General features: G+C 37.6%; 1 protein-coding gene and 1 long non-coding RNA gene across 4 annotated transcripts in view; one reads left to right on the forward strand and one right to left on the reverse strand.

Moving 5' to 3' along the window:
- Nucleotides 1–5,059, reverse strand: part of si:dkey-122a22.2 (uncharacterized) — a 27,733-nt gene extending 22,674 nt beyond the window's left edge. Inside the window, exons 1-6 of one of the 3 annotated variants that reach the window (XM_058747509.1) lie at nt 4,926–5,059; nt 4,502–4,585; nt 3,771–3,930; nt 3,606–3,677; nt 3,431–3,507; nt 1,114–1,214 (exon numbers count right to left, since the gene is read on the reverse strand). In XM_058747509.1, coding sequence (XP_058603492.1) covers nt 1,114–1,214; nt 3,431–3,507; nt 3,606–3,677; nt 3,771–3,930; nt 4,502–4,564 — 473 coding nt within the window. In that variant the 5' untranslated portion in view covers nt 4,565–4,585; nt 4,926–5,059. Of the gene's footprint in view, nt 1–1,113; nt 1,215–3,430; nt 3,508–3,605; nt 3,678–3,770; nt 3,931–4,446; nt 4,693–4,925 lie in introns of those variants that run through there. The other 2 variants (XM_058747508.1, XM_058747510.1) reach the window with 2 other exon arrangements.
- On the forward strand, nt 4,573–7,714 carry LOC131522191 (uncharacterized). Its single transcript, XR_009266463.1, has 3 exons — nt 4,573–4,717; nt 5,533–5,620; nt 7,064–7,714. It is a non-coding gene; the product is annotated as an uncharacterized LOC131522191 (long non-coding RNA).
- The last annotated feature ends 9,713 nt before the right edge of the window (nt 7,715–17,427 follow it).

Consider the following 17,427-nt stretch of genomic DNA (forward strand, 5'->3'; position numbering starts at 1 on the left):
TTTACTGGAATATCTAAGAAAGTTCTGGAAAAGTTTGGTACAATTATATGCCATTCTATCAAAACCTGGAAAGCAGCAGAAAAGATTATGGGAGCTTCAGATTCTTACAGTGACTCTACACCCATTTGGCATAATAATAATCTTTGTACTGGTAACAAACCGTTTGTTTCCAAATGCTGGGTTGCACTTTAAAAGACCTGTACAATGATTATGGGCTCAAGTCCTTTCAGATCCTAAAGGATGAGTTCTCTGCACTGAAAGCTTACGGAGTACCCTGCTCGATTAAAATATCTCCTCATCCTATGGTAAATTGGATAGATTCTAGTATGGCTTCTAGAGGTATTGTGAGTATAATTTATAAAGCACTTGTGGTACGACAGTATTCAAACATTCCGATTAAGGGTTTCTGGGAAAGAGAACTTAACACTGTGATTGATTGGGACAATGTCTGGGGAAATTGTTTTGCTACCTCTAAAAACCCAGCTCACCAAATGATCCATTATAAGTTAATCTATAAGGCATATGCCACTTCCTGTTAATTATATAAAGAGAAAAGAAGGTCTGAGCCCATCTGTCACCTGTGTAATAGCTCAAGTCAAGGTACATATATACATATGTTCTAGGACTGTCCCCGAATTGCCATGTTCTGGTCCTTGGTACAGGACTTACTGTCCGATCTTCTAAAGACTCGGATCCAAAAGGACCCATTGCTTTTTATTTTGCTGGTAATGGTGGCCACACAAAATATTGACACTTTGGGCCCAATTTGGACATTTTCACTTAGGGGTGTACTCACTTTTGTGGCCAGCGGTTTAGACATTAATGGCTGTGTGTTGAGTTATTTTGAGGGGACGGCAAATTTACACTGTTATACAAGCTGTACACTCACTACTTTACATTGTAGCAAAGCGTCATTTCTTCAGTGTTGTCACGTGAAAAGATATAATAAAATATTTACAAAAGTGTGAGGGGTGCACTCACTTCTGTGAGATACTGTATATATTTATGGACCATGGTGGTATCATCATTTCCCAGAATGCTCTAATTGAAGCCAATGTTATTTGGACATTTTTTTGGTGAACTGTTTAGTTTCAGACTAAGACACTTTCATACCTTCCAGTGGTTGATATTCCCCAGACTTTCTCTGTGCCTGTAGTTTCATTCTGCAAGGTTCTCCGGCTGAAACCCAGACCGACTCTGTCATAGGTGCACACCTGAGAAACAGATCACAGATCAAGTGTCATGAAAATGACAGCAAGAGAAACCTCAACTGACACTCAAAAAACCAAAAACCTAAAAATATTGTAATATTCACAATGTTGCACAATTTAATGTTGCAACTCATTTAATCATCAATTATTCCAAATGTTTGCTACATCGTCTGGCTCTACTGGACAGTCACTGCAATGCAGGCCATCAGCAGGAATCTCCAACACCTCACAACTAGGTTTGTTCTGACAGCATGTCACAGAAATGCTTCACCACCTCACTGCCTCGAATTACTCGAGTAATACAGCAGCACATGCTCTGAAAGCTGAAGTCTTGTAACTTCACAGAAGAAGCAGAAAAATCAATAATGCCTTTATGTACCTAAAGTAATGACTCACATCAATGAAAACTGTGGTGCTGCTTTGTTTATTTAATGTTGTACACAACATCAGTGAAAGGCTTTCTCTTATCATCCCCTTAATGGAAGAGTTTTCATCAGTTCATTCTAAACGGTAAAAAGCTCACTTAATCCCGTTAAGTAAGTGGTTTTTGTTTTGGAATCACATGCATAAAACATCCCTACAACCTGATAGATATCAGTGAAATAGGAGTTATTTTGCAAATGTAGGTTTGCTGACATGCCACAGAGATGTGAGCTTGTGAATTTGACGAGAATAAGACTAGGCAACAATAAAGTCATAGTCAGACAGCAACCATCAATCAATTTTGCTGACCTCGCTGACTGCAAGAAAAAAAACAACAACACACAGACACAGTAGAGCACAACATGCCATTCAATTTAGAAAATAAAACACTCAGTTACTGAATCAGTCAAACTGATTGGCAAATCATACAGAAGTCACAGGATCTCATTCAAAAATGAGTACACAAATTTGTGTATAAAACCTTTTCATGAACAAATCACGATTTCACCAGTAACTTACTAAACTTCACAAATGAAACCACACAACAACAAAAAATAAATCACATATTCTGTGGCCTTACAATCTTGTTAAGATTGAATTTATACGCAGATATTTCATCACATACAGTGAAAAAGTGAGAAAAGCTACATAATCACTAGACGTGTTTTTGCGCTTTTTCTGCACTCCAGAAAACTATTACTGATAAATCCTAATCTGATGATGGAGATTAAGGTATACCAACCTGAGAATCATTTTCCTTGACAATATTTCAGCAATTATGTGATATGTTTGCTATCACCTGTTTACAATCAGATCAAGCAGTGTAATATTCATGAATGAATCACTATTTATCTAATTGATCAAACAGGATTGCAAGAAGGTCTGAATTTTTTCCCGATTCAGTTTGATTTAGGCTATTTGAACAATTCACTCACAACCTTGAATCATTTACAGTGGTTTCTGAAATAACAATGGGATACTTTATAAGAAAGAAAACAAAAAGAATGCTGGATAAGGTGGATATTTACCATACATTTTTAGGCTAAACAAAACTTGCAAATGTCTCTATCATTTGTCAGCGATGAAACCGCTCTTTTGCTTGAGGACTGAATTCAATAAGCATGTCAGTGTTGCAAATTTCATCAAATATGAAACATGTTCAGCAGCTCTACAGAAGGCAATAGTGTTGTGATTCAGCACAAGTCGACTCAACAGTCAAACTGTTGATTCAATTTAGTTCAGTGTCGGTGTGGCAAATTTAGTATCATTATTTAACTCAATTCAGTTCAAATTTTGAACTCATTCGATAGTGTCAGTGCAGTTATATCAATAATATTACTGAATATTAACTGGGTCAACTCAACAAGAGGTCCCCAGCTCAAATTTTGATTTTGCTAATATTTTTTCTGGAGAAAGATAAACATATATAGTGATGAAAGCCAAAATATTAAATGTCATGGATGAATATTTATTGAGAAATCCACTATTTTGTAGAGGGTGGTCAAAATGGCCATTTTCATCTGAGATTTGGAGCCAAATTACAGGGGGTTAAAATGGCATCATTTTGTTACTTTTACACAGAGATTGGTAGGTCCGTTAGTAAAATCTGTAGACTTTAGCTCTCTTTGTCGCATTATGTGTCAGTGGTGACCATTCAAAAATGGGGAAATATGACAGTGTGTACTGCATATACAGAGAAAGACATTCATACATGAAGATACATGAAATGTATTACTTAAATGTATTACCAGTTTCCAAACGTCCAGTAGTCATGATGGCAGTTTGTTTGAACTAACCTTTGTTGATAATGAGAGACCCTCCTGCACATAGTACCAAACATCTGAAGACATCCCTGCTGGAGCATCAAGAACAACTGAAACAAAAATGAAACATCATTTTCACCGTGCACAATCCACAATATAAATATCAGACTCTTTTTCCTTTTTTGGTTGAACTATTCATTTAACTTACCAACAGGCCACCCGTGTCCTTTGCACAACAGATGGATCTTTTGGCCGAGGCCGATATCAATCAGCTGAGCACCTACATATCGAAAGAAATTTTTTTTTTTTTAAATGAGCTGAAAGTTACCAAACATGATCCTAAGGTCTTCCTGAAGAGATGATGAGGTCTCACCTGCGGCTGACAGCACCTGTCCCTCTCTCTGCAGGGAGGCATAGTTCAGAAAAGCTGGAGTGAAGATGATGAAGAGCAAAACCTTCATCCAGAAGGACACAACAGCCCAGCAGCTCCTCTGTGAGACAGGCACACCAGTAACACCAGAGTCCTCTGATGTCTGTGGTGGGAGAGTTGAAATTGCATGTCAAGCAGTGGCATGATATACTCCAACTAAAACTTTTTTTTTTTTAAATGTTGTATAATTTCTACATTACATAAAGTTTTATGCTGATAAATCAAAATATCGTCCATTTTCAAAGTTTTTGCATCATCCAATAACCCTTCTGTAAGTTTTAAAAACTAACAACAGCCTTGGCAACACACTAACTTTCGTTTCATTTTATAAACATTTAATCAAATTATTACTCATTAATTTATTCCTAAATAATTTTATTTATTTATACATTCAATAATTAATTCATTATTCTTATTTAACTACTCATTTATTATTAATATTCTTAGAATATAGTCATACAGGTGAGGGTATTTACAACAACAACAACAACAAAAAAGTGTACAATGAAATTGTAACAAATAGTAAGAATATGATTCTTTGATTCATATTCACGGGGCTCTTCAAAATACACCATGGTAATACTACAGACCAGGATTATGGAATTACCATGGTACCTACTACAGTATTGTTGGTATTCAGTCAATAAGTTGCAGAGTTCTCTGTGATTCATCACCTTCTTTCTATCAGGTTTGACACTGTCCGCATCTTCTCGTCCGTTTGTCCTTCTGCGCAACATCTTCTGACAGCTTTAAGAGCACTTCAAGTACAGGACAGATATCGCATAATATTATATTTGTATGAATGAGTGTCAAACACAGCATGGAGACACTTCCGCATTGACGGGGACCCATGAGAACCAAACGCGTTTCGTAAAAGCCGCTATCTCGAGGTATGCTATCCATATGCTAAATTACTATATGTTTGTATCATATTATAATATACTGTGCCTTCAGCAAGAAACAACAAAGTTTCATAGATAACAATTTATACTACTCAATGAGTTTCTAACCTAGATTAGTACATTAATCAAGCTAGAACAGAAGACGTACAATATCACGTCGTATTTTCACACGCTTTCCAAAATTTGATGAACTTACATCTTTTGATCATTTGATGAAATGACACATTATTCAAATATGAACTATAATGAATGGTCTACACATTGAAGGCTTGGTTAACAGGTTTTAACTCAGTTTTAATGTGACCTTTATTACAAATGGATGCCTCTTAGAATAGTTTATAGGAAGTGCAGTGTTTTTTCCTCAAAGTTTTTAGCCGAGATGGATTAGGCTACACTACTTTAATTGCAACGACACATCTGTCCTGTAGGAGGCGCTATGTGACATTATCTGACTGTCAATTGATCCATTTGCACGTCTAACCATCTTAAATCACATTTTATGTTACACTAGCAAAAGGACATACAGGACCAGTGGAGATGTTGAGGCGCTATAACAGAATATTTAGTGTGACAGCAGAAATAAAGGTCATTATAAAGGTCAGTTCCAGCACTGCGAGGTTATTCATGAGTGTGAGTGAATTCAACACATGCGCGCCACAGGATACTGACCCTTTCTATGTCCTGTATATAGGTCCAGTTCAGAGTTTAATTATGTATACAGCGCTGGCAGTCTTTCTAAGGGCAATGCTTCTGTCGCAGATGTATGTAAATGATGATTTTATGCATCCTTGCTTTCACCACAGATTTACGTCAGAGTCCAGCATCCATACTGAACAGACTCTAAAGTTCAGCCTGTGAGCAACCTCAGTTTGTGTTTGCTTTTTAGATGAGGTAGGCCATGCTAAACTGAACAAATGTACATGTTTGAGATTCTTCTCTGCAGGAACCCTGAGGAAAATAAAACAAAGACGATGTCAAGTGACAGGAAATATAAGACTTCACGCTGTGCCTCAGACAGCAGGTGTATGTGATCGCAAGCGTGGCTCTCTGTCTGTCATTCACAGCAATCACTGAACGATACCACCGGCAAACACAGCAGAAGGACGATTTCTCAGAGTGTCAATCATCACGATCTGTCCAAACATGTCTCTGGCGCAGCCAAACCGACGGTGATGCCAGAAGTGTCATGCCTGTTCAAACCGAGGGAGCACATGTGATCGTGCATTTTAAAGGAATAGTTTACCCAAAATGAAAATTTGTTGAAATTTTACTCACCCTCAGGCCATCCAAATTTATTCACCCTCAGGCCGTCCAAGATGAAGATGAGTTTGTCATAACAGATTTGGGGAAATTTAGCATTAGATCACTTGCTCACCAGTGGATCCTGTGAATGGGTGCCGTCAGAATGAGAGTCCAAACAGCTGATAAAAACATCACAATAATCCACTAGTAATGTAACTAATTCATGATCTGTGCGTTAAGACCTTTTTTTTTTACTTCAAACCATTGCTTCCAGCAAAAAATATGTGTTCTCTGTTTATAATACTGCTTTTTCCAGTGAAATTGTTTTGTGTGAATCAGGAGAGAAATATGCAAGCACCATTTACATGCAAAAACAGTCTAAAACAGTTCTAAATTGGTGGATTTTGCTGTAAGAAAACAACAGGGGATGAACTTTTTCACTGGCGGAAGCGTTATTATGGATTTTGGACTGGTATTTTTGCCAGAAGCAGCAAAACTTTTCGCTTCACAAGACATTAATTAATGGACTGGAGTCATGTGGAATACTTGTGGATTATTGTGATGTTTTGTCAGCTGTTTGGACTCTGACGGCACCCATTTACTAAATAGAATCCATTGAGCAAGTTATGTAATGCTAAATTTCTTCAAAACTGATGAAGAGACAAACTCATCTACATCTTTGATGGCCTGAAGGTGAGTAAATTTATTAGAAAATAAATCTTTGGGTGAATTATTCCTTTAAATGCAACTTTATTAAAGAAAAACAATTACACTGATTTTATTGTTTTTTTTGCTTTGAATTCTTTTATAACAAAATCTAAAAAATAAAAAAAAATCTATAAAATGTATTTTATTTTATTTCAATTATTTGATTTCATTTATTAACAATGCAGAAGATATGTTTATAACAGATTTTTATGGAATATGCTGCATCTATATGTGTGTCATGTGAACCATGATTATGTAAATTTATCTAGATTTAAATTCGGCAGACACTTTTGGCATTTCAAGTTATACATTTTTATCAAGATTTGTGTTATTTGGGAATCAAACTGACCTTGACATTGTAAAACGCTATTCTTTTATCTGCAGGATGCTTTCAGAACCAACCAAAGCTGTGGAGAAACTCACAGTAAATGGATAAAGGAGGTCTGAGACTGCAGCCCTGCATTAGATTCATTGCAGTAATTAAATGAAAGCAGGCAGATATGGATGATAAATGGCAGTTATTGACGGGACTGTCAGGTATGGCGTGGGTGTCAGATATTTTTAAACAGCGACGTTGAGGCCTGGCAAAGGCTTGCGTTTCCAGAGGCTGCCGTGAGCTCAACCTCCTGCAGCTGTTTCTGTCTGGCCTAATTAAACTCTGCAACGACTGATCTCATTAAATTCAAACCATACAGAAGACAGAACAGAATCTGACCATTAATATCCAGAGGCTTGAGCTATTATGTAATCAGCTGGAAAATGTTATTGTTTCAATTGTAGAAGTATAAAGTATTGTGAGAAACTCTAATTAATGTAATCAGCATTTGCCATGTTGTCGGCACAGACAGATGTATATACATACATAATATAATCATGATTTTACCAGCATAAAATCTGCACGTGAATGGAATTATGAGTAAGGATGTATTATATACCACAAAATTGTACTCTATTTATTTTTGTCCTGTGCATCTATACAAAATAGGTAATTTATGATTATATCAGTATTATTTTAGCATCATTGATATACTCTAATTTCTGTTAATATTTTAAATGACTTATATATATATATATATATACTGTATATATATATATATATATTATTTTCATTTTAATGTCAATTAAAGTTTTAGTAATTTTGTTGTGTGTTTTTTTTTTAAGTTAAGTAAACCTATTTTTAGGTTTAACAAAAACAAAAAATTAGAAATGCCTTGGTGACTATCTAAAATGAAATAAGTTTAGGTTTTTTTATATTTTATTTTATTACAGTTAAAGTTTGTTTTATTTCAGTTAATGAAAATGTTTTTTATGTTTTCAGTTTTAGTTAACGATAATAACCTTGACAGGAGCCTGTTTCTGAATCATGATGCTTTACATAATTGCATTTTAATTACTTTTCAAGCATGTTTTACAGAAAAACACTTAAATTTGTTACATTCATGCTAACACCTGAGATTTGTTAATAAATACATTTTAGGTGCAGTAAATCGATTAAAATCCCATCACGTCTGTCGTTTATGAATCCTGTTTCAAAATTTCAGTAAGTTGATTTCAAATAATTACCCAAGAAAACAGTAACATGTAGGAGGAAGCAATGAACGGGGTGACATTTTTCATGCACCTTTCTGTCATTAAAGGAATATTTTACACAAACATTAAAAGTTTTGTCATTCAGAGTCTTACTAAGTAGGCTAATCTTTGGGTGAGCTACTGCTTCCTATAATTAGATTTAGCAAAAACTGTGCTGAACTTCTCCTCAGCTCAAGGAGTTCACAAATAGTGTGTGACGCAAAATAAAACAGATACAAATAGCTGTCAGACAACCTGTCAATTATCCCAGGCAACAAGTGATACCCGGTCTACTCTGTCTACAGAAATCTTACCGGCTTTCTGAGGAAGACAATGCATTTTTAATGAACCATTTAAAGAGCTTAAACTCTGGCAGACTACACACACACATCTGCACACTGACGCAGGGCTAATATTTAAATATATTTGCAATATTCATAAATAAAACATTTTAGAGCACGACGGTCTTGCCTCGTGTTTAGTAAAATTTTCATTAGCATGAAGTTACACACAATTTTCTTTTTTTTTCTTTTTTTTTACAATCCAAATAGGACTACTGCAGAATATTTGCTATTAAAAGGAAAACAGTGCGACAGCATTTCACGAAACACAAGATTGATAAAACGTTTTACTTTAATATTGAATGGAGACTTATCTGTGTCTGCATCTCTGTGTGAAAAAACATTAGTGTAATTCGTTTAGTGAATCGTTTCGCTCGGACAGTTCAGAAACTTTATCCTGATTCATTTTTGTTAAATGATTTATTACTGTTCAAAAAGTGATTCACCTGTCATCATTAGGCTATGTTTTTATCTTAGTTATATAAATTTAGTTGTTTTTAGTTTATTAGCTGTGTTTACTATTGATTTAAGCTATGTTAGGCTGTGTTAAAGTGTTATCCCTGCTAAAAAAAACAAAACAAAAAAAAAACAATAGAAGCCCAATAAAAACCATCACAGAAATTCCAATGGTTTCCATTAAAATACCATTATAAACCATTAGCTTTTTCCAGTAAAACCATTACAAAATTCCTTTTTGTAGTGTGTTTTGGGCATTTTTCCAAGAGGATTTAACATCCCACCAATAGAATCCATCACATACCAGTAGACACCATTACAGTTTCCATTAAAACCAATACAATTCCCATTATAACCATTAAAACCATTACATTTTCTATTGTGTTTTGGGCAGGGTTCTATTGTTTTTTTTTCCAGCAGGGATATCTTCGTTTGTTTGTACCAGGTAAACTGCTGTGATTGAGAAAATAAATCATTTGATAGTTAGGCTACTACATATTTGAAGTATATTCAGATTTGTGTATCCATTTCCGAAGATGTGTAAATAACATATGCCAAATTACACACTGGGCTCTTGGATGTCCTTGACTGCTGGTGTTCATGTGTGTCATTTGTTGTTGGTTTGCCTGAGTGGGGATCAAAAACCGTCACACTACAGATTGTGGATCAGACTCTGAGAAACAGGTCGGAGCGCCAAATCCCACATGCTTTCAGCGGCAGGCAGGACTGATCCCCGGCTTCAGATAGGCTACAGCATTCAATGAATGTGATTGCTTTTCCCCACTGATTAAACAGAGATACGGTGTAATAATACATAACCTTTTCACCTCACCATTTGGTTATGTGTTGCTGAAGCAGAGCCCCAAATGTTGAGATAATACTGGGGAGAAAAATGTGTTTGTTCATTGCATTTACCATGCAGTTTTGCATTTACATTATCATTCTATTTCAGTTTTGTTTTAGGGAATAGTGGAGTTTGTTAAAACATATTTATGTTGTTACGAATGGATTCGCGTGTTTCTAGGGGAACGGGATATCATTCGTTTATGTGTGTGCGTGCGTAGGTCTTTTCCTGTGTTTCTCTGTCTCTCCCTCTTCCACTCTAATTGTTTACAGGTGAAGCTGATTAGGAGGACGGAGCTGGTTGGTGGAAGGACGGATAGCCGCAGTATTTAAGTCATCTGGTGGAAGGAATCGTTGGCTCCCCGCTCTCCTGGTGGCGTTGTTGGTTCCGCTGTTTAAATGTGTGTGAAAGCATCGCTAACGGAGACGTTTGTTGTCAACCATTGATTAAAGTAGCTAATGGTTTCGTTGTAATGGTATGTTTGTTGCCTATTTCCTGGACCTTGTTTCAGTGGAGCTGGGTTGGGAGTCGGGTGCCTGTTTGTTTTGTTTGTTTTCTCCTGTTTATGTTAGCAGGGAGGTAAGAACTTGTATGTTATTTGATTTGCAGGTTAGTTTTTGTGTAGAAGTAGTTTTGTTATTGTAACTTTCTTTGGCAATTTGCCCCTCCTGAAGTTTGATGTCTCTTTTGTTTATCCTTTAAATAAACTTATGTTTATTTTGCACGTAAGTGTCTTGTGGTTGAGAAATTGAGGATGAGAGCGGGGACCCCAGGGATCTTTCTCGAATAGATCCATGTTAATTGTTATGAGCCAATTTATTTTCTCTTTGAGTAGGGTTTTATTTGTAGTTCGTAACAAATGGGGGCTCGTCCGCTTGTTTTTCTTTTCTCCCTTTTAATTTGTTTTGAGGTAAAAAGTGGAAGTTTGTCCGCCTAGTTGACTTTTCTCGTTTATTTTTGAATGAGTTTTTTTTTATTAACGAATGTCTAAAATGTACCATTATTTGTTGTTCTTAGGAAGCGCTGAGTAGAAATGGAGTTCGATATTGGAGCATTTGTTTCTAAGCCTAGTATACAGCAATTTAATGCGTTTTGTAAAAAAGATCTCCTGCAAATTGCTGAGGTTGAGTATTTCTGTGTCAAGTTCCGCAGCTAAGAAAGTAATTAAAGCTGAGGTGTATTCTAAACTTGTCGAGCAAGGTTTATTGTCTGCAGAAACTGATTTGGAGGGTGAGGGTAAAAGTGATGGATTAGAAACGAGTGGAACAAGTGAGTTTCCTTCATCTAAATCAGACCCTTTGCTTTTTAAACTAAAGGAGCTAGAATTGCAGATTAAACGACAAGAGCATGAGAATAGTAGATTACATTTGCGTGAACTTGAAATGATTCATGAAGAAAGACACAGAAAGAGAGCATGCGCGAACTGTTATTTCACCTGTTGTAATTCCTACGCATGTAAATGTGCCTCCAGTTGATCCGTCTGCAAGAGATGTTGCTCGTATACGTGATGCTATGGTTCCATTCGATCCTAGTAAGCATATTAAGCTTGTACCTCCGTTTAGGGAGTCAGAAGTTGACGCTTATTTCATTGCATTTGAGCGAATTGCAGCTAAGCTTAATTGGCCAAGGGATATGTGGGCATTAATGCTGCAGTGCAATTTAGTAGGTAAGGCGCAAGAAGTAGCTATGTTCCGCTTTACCTATCGAAGACTCTCTTAATTATATGGTAAAAGCTGCTGTTTTAAGGGTCTATGAACTTGTTCCTGAGGCATACAGACAGAAGTTTCGTAGTTACACCAAATCAACGAAGCAAACGTTTGTGGGTTTTGCACGTGATAAAAAAAATGTTGTTGGAAAAATGGTGTGCTGCATCAAAAATAACTACGTTTGATCAGTTGCAGGAACTGTTTTTGTTAGAAGACTTCAAGAACTGTTTGCCAGGTAACCTAGTAACTTACCTTAATGAGCAAAAAGTGAATTCCCTTTCAGCTGCGGCAGTGTTAGCAGATGAATATATGCTTACTCATAAGACAGCCTCTTCTGTTGCAGGTCATAATTATGGTATGTCAATGTTTTCAAATACTGAGAAGCCTTTTTCACGTTCAATGAGACCTATGGCGCACTTTGCAGAGCAGTGTAAGGAACAGGGTAAGAGCTCTGAGAATAAGAGTTTGTTTTTATTGTTTAGACCCTGGGCATCTGATTGCTGACTGCAAAGTTTGGAAGAGGAAGAACATTGCAGTGAAACCTAAGAGCGTGGCCAGTATTGTTTGTGAACCAATGGTTAATGGGGAGAATCAGAGTTTTTTTGGATGTCTCTGTTTTTACTCCTTTTGTATTTAAGGGTGAAGTAGCAATTTCTCCTGGTTCTACAGTGAGATCCATCTCTATTTTAAGAGATACAGGAGCAGAGCAGTCGTTCATCCTTGAAGGTGCGTTACCCTTTTCAAATGAAACTTTTATACAGGAACGGATGTTTTGGTCTGTGGAATTGAGTTAAGCTGTATAAAGGTTCCTCTTCATACTGTGTTCCTGACGTCTGATCTAGTTTCAGGTCCTGTGAAAGTTGGAGTACGTACAGGACTGCCAGTAGAAGGTGTGAGTTTAATTTTAGGAAATGACCTGGCTGGGGGTAAGGTGTTTCCTCACCCGATTGTGACAAATACTCCTGTTTGTGACGTGGAGCTTGGCAGTCAGTTCCCGTCAACATTTTCAGCGTGTGCAGTTACTCGTGCACAAGCACGTAAAAATGAGGATGTTATTGACCTATCTGATACCTTTCTTGCTTTTGCAGATTCCCCTATTGATCTGACCCTATCTGTATACCCTAGTGTGGTTAAAACCGGTAGTGAGAGTAAGTCTACTGGTCAAGAATTTGACAATGGGGAGAAATCAATTAGATGAAGCCCAGAAAGCTGACGCTTCTGACACGCTGTCTTGAGGCTGCAAAGAAAGGGGAAGGAGAGGATGCAGATCAGGTGCAATATTTTTGGGATAAAAGTGTACTGATGCGTAAGTGGTTGTCTCAGAATGCTAAAGAATCTGGTTTAAGTCCAGACTACCAGATTGTTTTGCCTTCAGGTTATCGAACCGCAGTTCTTAAACTTGCTCATGATCATTCATTATCTGGTCATTTGGGTAGTAATAAAACGTTCAAGCGAGTGGCTAAGTACTTTTATTGGCCTGGTTTGAGATCTGCTGTGTCAAGGTACTGTCGTTCATGTCATGTTTGCCAACTCGCTGGTAAACCCAATCAAGTCATTCGGCCGGCTCCTTTGCAGCCTATTCCGGTGATGGGAGAGCCATTTGAGCGTCTTATTTTAGACTGTGTTGGCCCTTTACCAAAATCAAAAGCTGGTTACCAGTATATTCTGACGTTAATGTGCGCGACATCACGTTTCCCTGAGGCAGTGCCATTACGTAATCTTAAAGCAAAAACAATTGTGAAAGAATTGATTAAATTTTGCTCCACATTTGGTCTACCTCGTGTGATTCAGACTGATCAAGGAACAAATTTTAAATCAAAAGTGTTTGAACAAGTGTTGAAAGGAATTTCTGTGAGTCACGTAGTGTCAAGCGCATATCATCCGCAATCACAGGGAGCTCTCGAGCGATTTCATCAGACACTTAAATCGATGATGCGAGCTCACTGTGCTGAGTCTGGTAAGGACTGGGCTGATGATCTTCCTTTGCTCTTATTTGCAATAAGAGAAACCGTTCAAGAGTCGTTAGGATATAGTCCTGCGGAGCTCATTTTTGGTCACACGGTTCGTGGCCCACTAAAGTTAAGCGAACAATTGGTTGCTGATAACGTTCCACTTGTTCCTGTGTCAGAGTATGTCACTTCTATTCGTGAACGCCTTCGTAAAGTCTGTGAGAGCGAGAATGAATTTGGCAGAGTCTCAGGCTGATATGAAGGAATATTATGACCGTAAAAGTGTCGCTCGTTCATTTCAGCCGGGCGAGTCCGTTTTGCTGCTATTGGCTACGCCAGGCTCTGCTTTGAAACCAAAATTCTCAGGTCCTTATACAGTGAAGAAATTGACACAAATTATTTGATTTGCACGCCTGATCGTCGAAGAAAGTCACGACTGGTTCATGTTAATATGATTAAGTCTTATGTGAAGGATGAGTCTGTTACAGTTAAGTCAAGTGCCGTTGTTTCGTTTCTGCCTGTGGCAGATGATGTTGCTGAGCAGGAGTTCTCTGTGCCCTCTGGTCGATTGTTGAACTCTATAATATTGAACGATTTGGATGTTCATTTAAGTCACTTATCTCCGAATCAAAGAAAAGATATTGTTGCACTAATTGGAGATTCATGTTCACTTTTTTTGTGATATTCCGTCACAGACTACAGTACTTCAGCATGATATCGATGTTGGTGATGCGCAGCCTATAAAGCAGCATCCTTATCGGCTTAATCCTAAGAAACGTGAGTTGATGAAAGCAGAAGTCGAGTATTTACGTCAAAATAACTTTGCGAGTCCCAGTCAGAGTGCGTGGAGTTCGCCTTGCTTGTTAGTCCCTAAGTCTGATTCGTCGGTTCGTTTTTGCACAGACTATCGTAAAGTCAATGCAGTAACTAAACCTGATTCTTTTCCGCTTCCCCGTATGGAAGACTGCATTGATCGAGTTGGTCCTGCAAAGTTTGTAACGAAATTGGACCTTTTAAAGGGATACTGGCAAGTGCCTCTTACTCCTCGTGCTTCAGAGATTTCCGCTTTTGTGACCCCTGACGATTTCATGCAGTATTCAGTTATGGCGTTCGGAATGTGCAATGCACCGTCAACATTCCAAAGGTTGATGCGGATTGTATTGAGTGGAGTTGAGAATTGTGAAGCATATTTAGACTATATCGTAATCTATTCTTCTAGGTGGGAAGAGCATGTGAGTTCTTTACGTGAGGTGTTCTCACGGCTTGCTGGTGCTTCCTTGACTTTAAATTTAGCCAAATGCGAGTTTGCTAAGGCTACAGTAGTGTATTTGGGAAAAGTGGTAGGACAGGGTCAAGTACGCCCAGTTGACGCAAAGATTTTGGCGGTTATGGAATTTCCTGCACCTAAGAATAAGAGATCTGCGCAGATTTTTAGGTATGGCAGGATATTATAGAGGTTTCTGTTGCAATTTTGCTAGTGTTTCACCGTTAACCGATCTTCTCAGTACAGCCCGAGTTTTTGTGTGGACTCCTGTTTGTGAGCAAGCTTTTCGAGCAGCGAAGGACTTGCTGTGTAACGCTCCTATCCTTTCAGCGCTGGATTTTGGACGCCCGTTCAAGCTGGAGGTGGATGCTTCTGCAACTGGCGCTGGTGCCGTTCTTATTCAAGAGAGTGAGCTGGGAATTGAACACCCAGTTTGTTGCTTCTCGAAGAAATTCACGTTGTGTCAGCGCAGATATAGTACGATTGAAAAAGAAGCTCTTGCGTTACTTTTAGCGCTGCAACATTTCGAGGTGTACTTGGGTGGAAGTTCTCTTCCAATTATCGTGTATACCGATCACAACCCCCTTGTTTTCCTGGCTAGGATGTGTAACTCGAATAAACGGTTAATGCATTGGTCGTTAATAGTGCAAGAGTTTTATTTAGATATCCGACATAAAAAGGGCTCTCAGAATATTGTTGCGGATGCACTGTCCAGAGTTTATGGTGCTGAAGTTTAAGGTGTTGTTGGATAGTGATACAAACCTTTTGGGTTTGTATCTTTTTGGTGTGGAGGTGTTACGAATGGATTCGCGTGTTTCTAGGGGAACGGGATATCATTCGTTTATGTGTGTGCGTGCGTAGGTCTTTTCCTGTGTTTCTCTGTCTCTCCCTCTTCCACTCTAATTGTTTACAGGTGAAGCTGATTAGGAGGACGGAGCTGGTTGGTGGAAGGACGGATAGCCGCAGTATTTAAGTCATCTGGTGGAAGGAATCGTTGGCTCCCCGCTCTCCTGGTGGCGTTGTTGGTTCCTCTGTTTAAATGTGTGTGAAAGCATCGCTAACTGAGACATTTGTTGTCAACCATTGATTAAAGTAGCTAATGGTTTAGTTGTAATGGTATGTTTGTTGCCTATTTCCTGGACCTTGTTTCAGTGGAGCTGGGTTGGGAGTTGGGTGCCTGTTTGTTTTCTCCTGTTTATGTTAGCAGGGAGGTAAGAACTTGTATTTTATTTGATTTGCAGGTTAGTTTTTGTGTAGAAGTAGTTTTGTTGTTGTAATTTTCTTTGGCAATTTGCCCCTCCTGAAGTTTGATGTCTCTTTTGTTTATCCTTTAAATAAACTTATGTTTATTTTGCACGTAAGTGTCTTGTGATTGAGAATGAGAGCGGGGACCCCAGGGATCTTTCTCGAATAGATCCCTGTTAATTGTTATGAACCAATTTATTTTCTCTGAGTAGGGTTTTATTTGTAGTTCGTAACAATGTACACTACCAGGAATAATTAATTTTTTTTTTTTTTTAATTCTCCTGTGTTAACCAAGGCTGCATTTATTTGATCACAAATTGAGTAAAAACAATAATATTGTTAAATATTACAACTTAAAATAGCTTTTTTTTTTTTCCCCGCATCATTAATCCAGTTCTAAGTTTCACAATCCTTACAAAAATCATTCTAATATGCAGAACTGACATTTTAAATAATATTAATAAATATTTAGCAGCACAACAGAAGAAATGTTTCTTGGGTCGGCCACTCAGCATTATTAGAAGACTAGAGTAACGGCTGCTGAAAATACAGTTTTACATCACAGGAATAAATTGCATTTCAAAATATATTAAAATAGATATCAGCTATTTAAAATGGTAATAATATTTCACAATATTGTTGTAAGTTTTACTTTACTTTTGATTCAATAAATGCAGTGTTGGTGTGCATGAAAGATTTCAAAAACATTAAAATATCTTAATTATTCCAAACATTTAACTGGTATTGTATGTGGTGCTTATTCTTTAAGCAGATATCTACAAATCATTTTCTATGAAGATGCTTGTTTCATTCATGCAGTCAGTGACCTTTGACCTCTGACAGTACAGTAGAACAGCTCCTCTGTAAAACTTCAGCAGTGCAGCTGAAGATTGACAGTCTTCAGCCATCAGCTATTTTTCTGTGAGGTTTCTTCCTCTTGTTCCTAGAGAAACACTGTTTCTCCCAGCGGGAAGCTCTGTTGTGAGGAACAGAGTTTGAACAATGGTATATTTTTCCCAACAAATGTACAGAAATGAATAACTTACTATTCAGGCAAGCATGACCATATTTTCCACTTTCCCTTGACTCCACTTTTCCCAAAAAGGTTCTTATTCTTAAACTTTGCACAGTTCATATATCCTGCAAAAATATCCCTTAATTCATTTGTAGGCCTGAGGAAAGACATGCTGAAGAGGAAGATTTATTCTCAGTAACAGCCTAATCTGAAGCCACAACTCTGAATTTCAGCACACGTTTTCCAGCAGCCATGTGAGATGTAGCTGTAATTGAGATAACATAAGCGCTCATGAAAACCCATTTCCCATTTACGGTATCCATTCATCAGATATGCCGGCTTCACAGGAAAACGTATCG

This window comes from Onychostoma macrolepis, chromosome 16, assembly GCF_012432095.1.
Source record: "Onychostoma macrolepis isolate SWU-2019 chromosome 16, ASM1243209v1, whole genome shotgun sequence".
Lineage (NCBI taxonomy): Eukaryota > Metazoa > Chordata > Actinopteri > Cypriniformes > Cyprinidae > Onychostoma > Onychostoma macrolepis.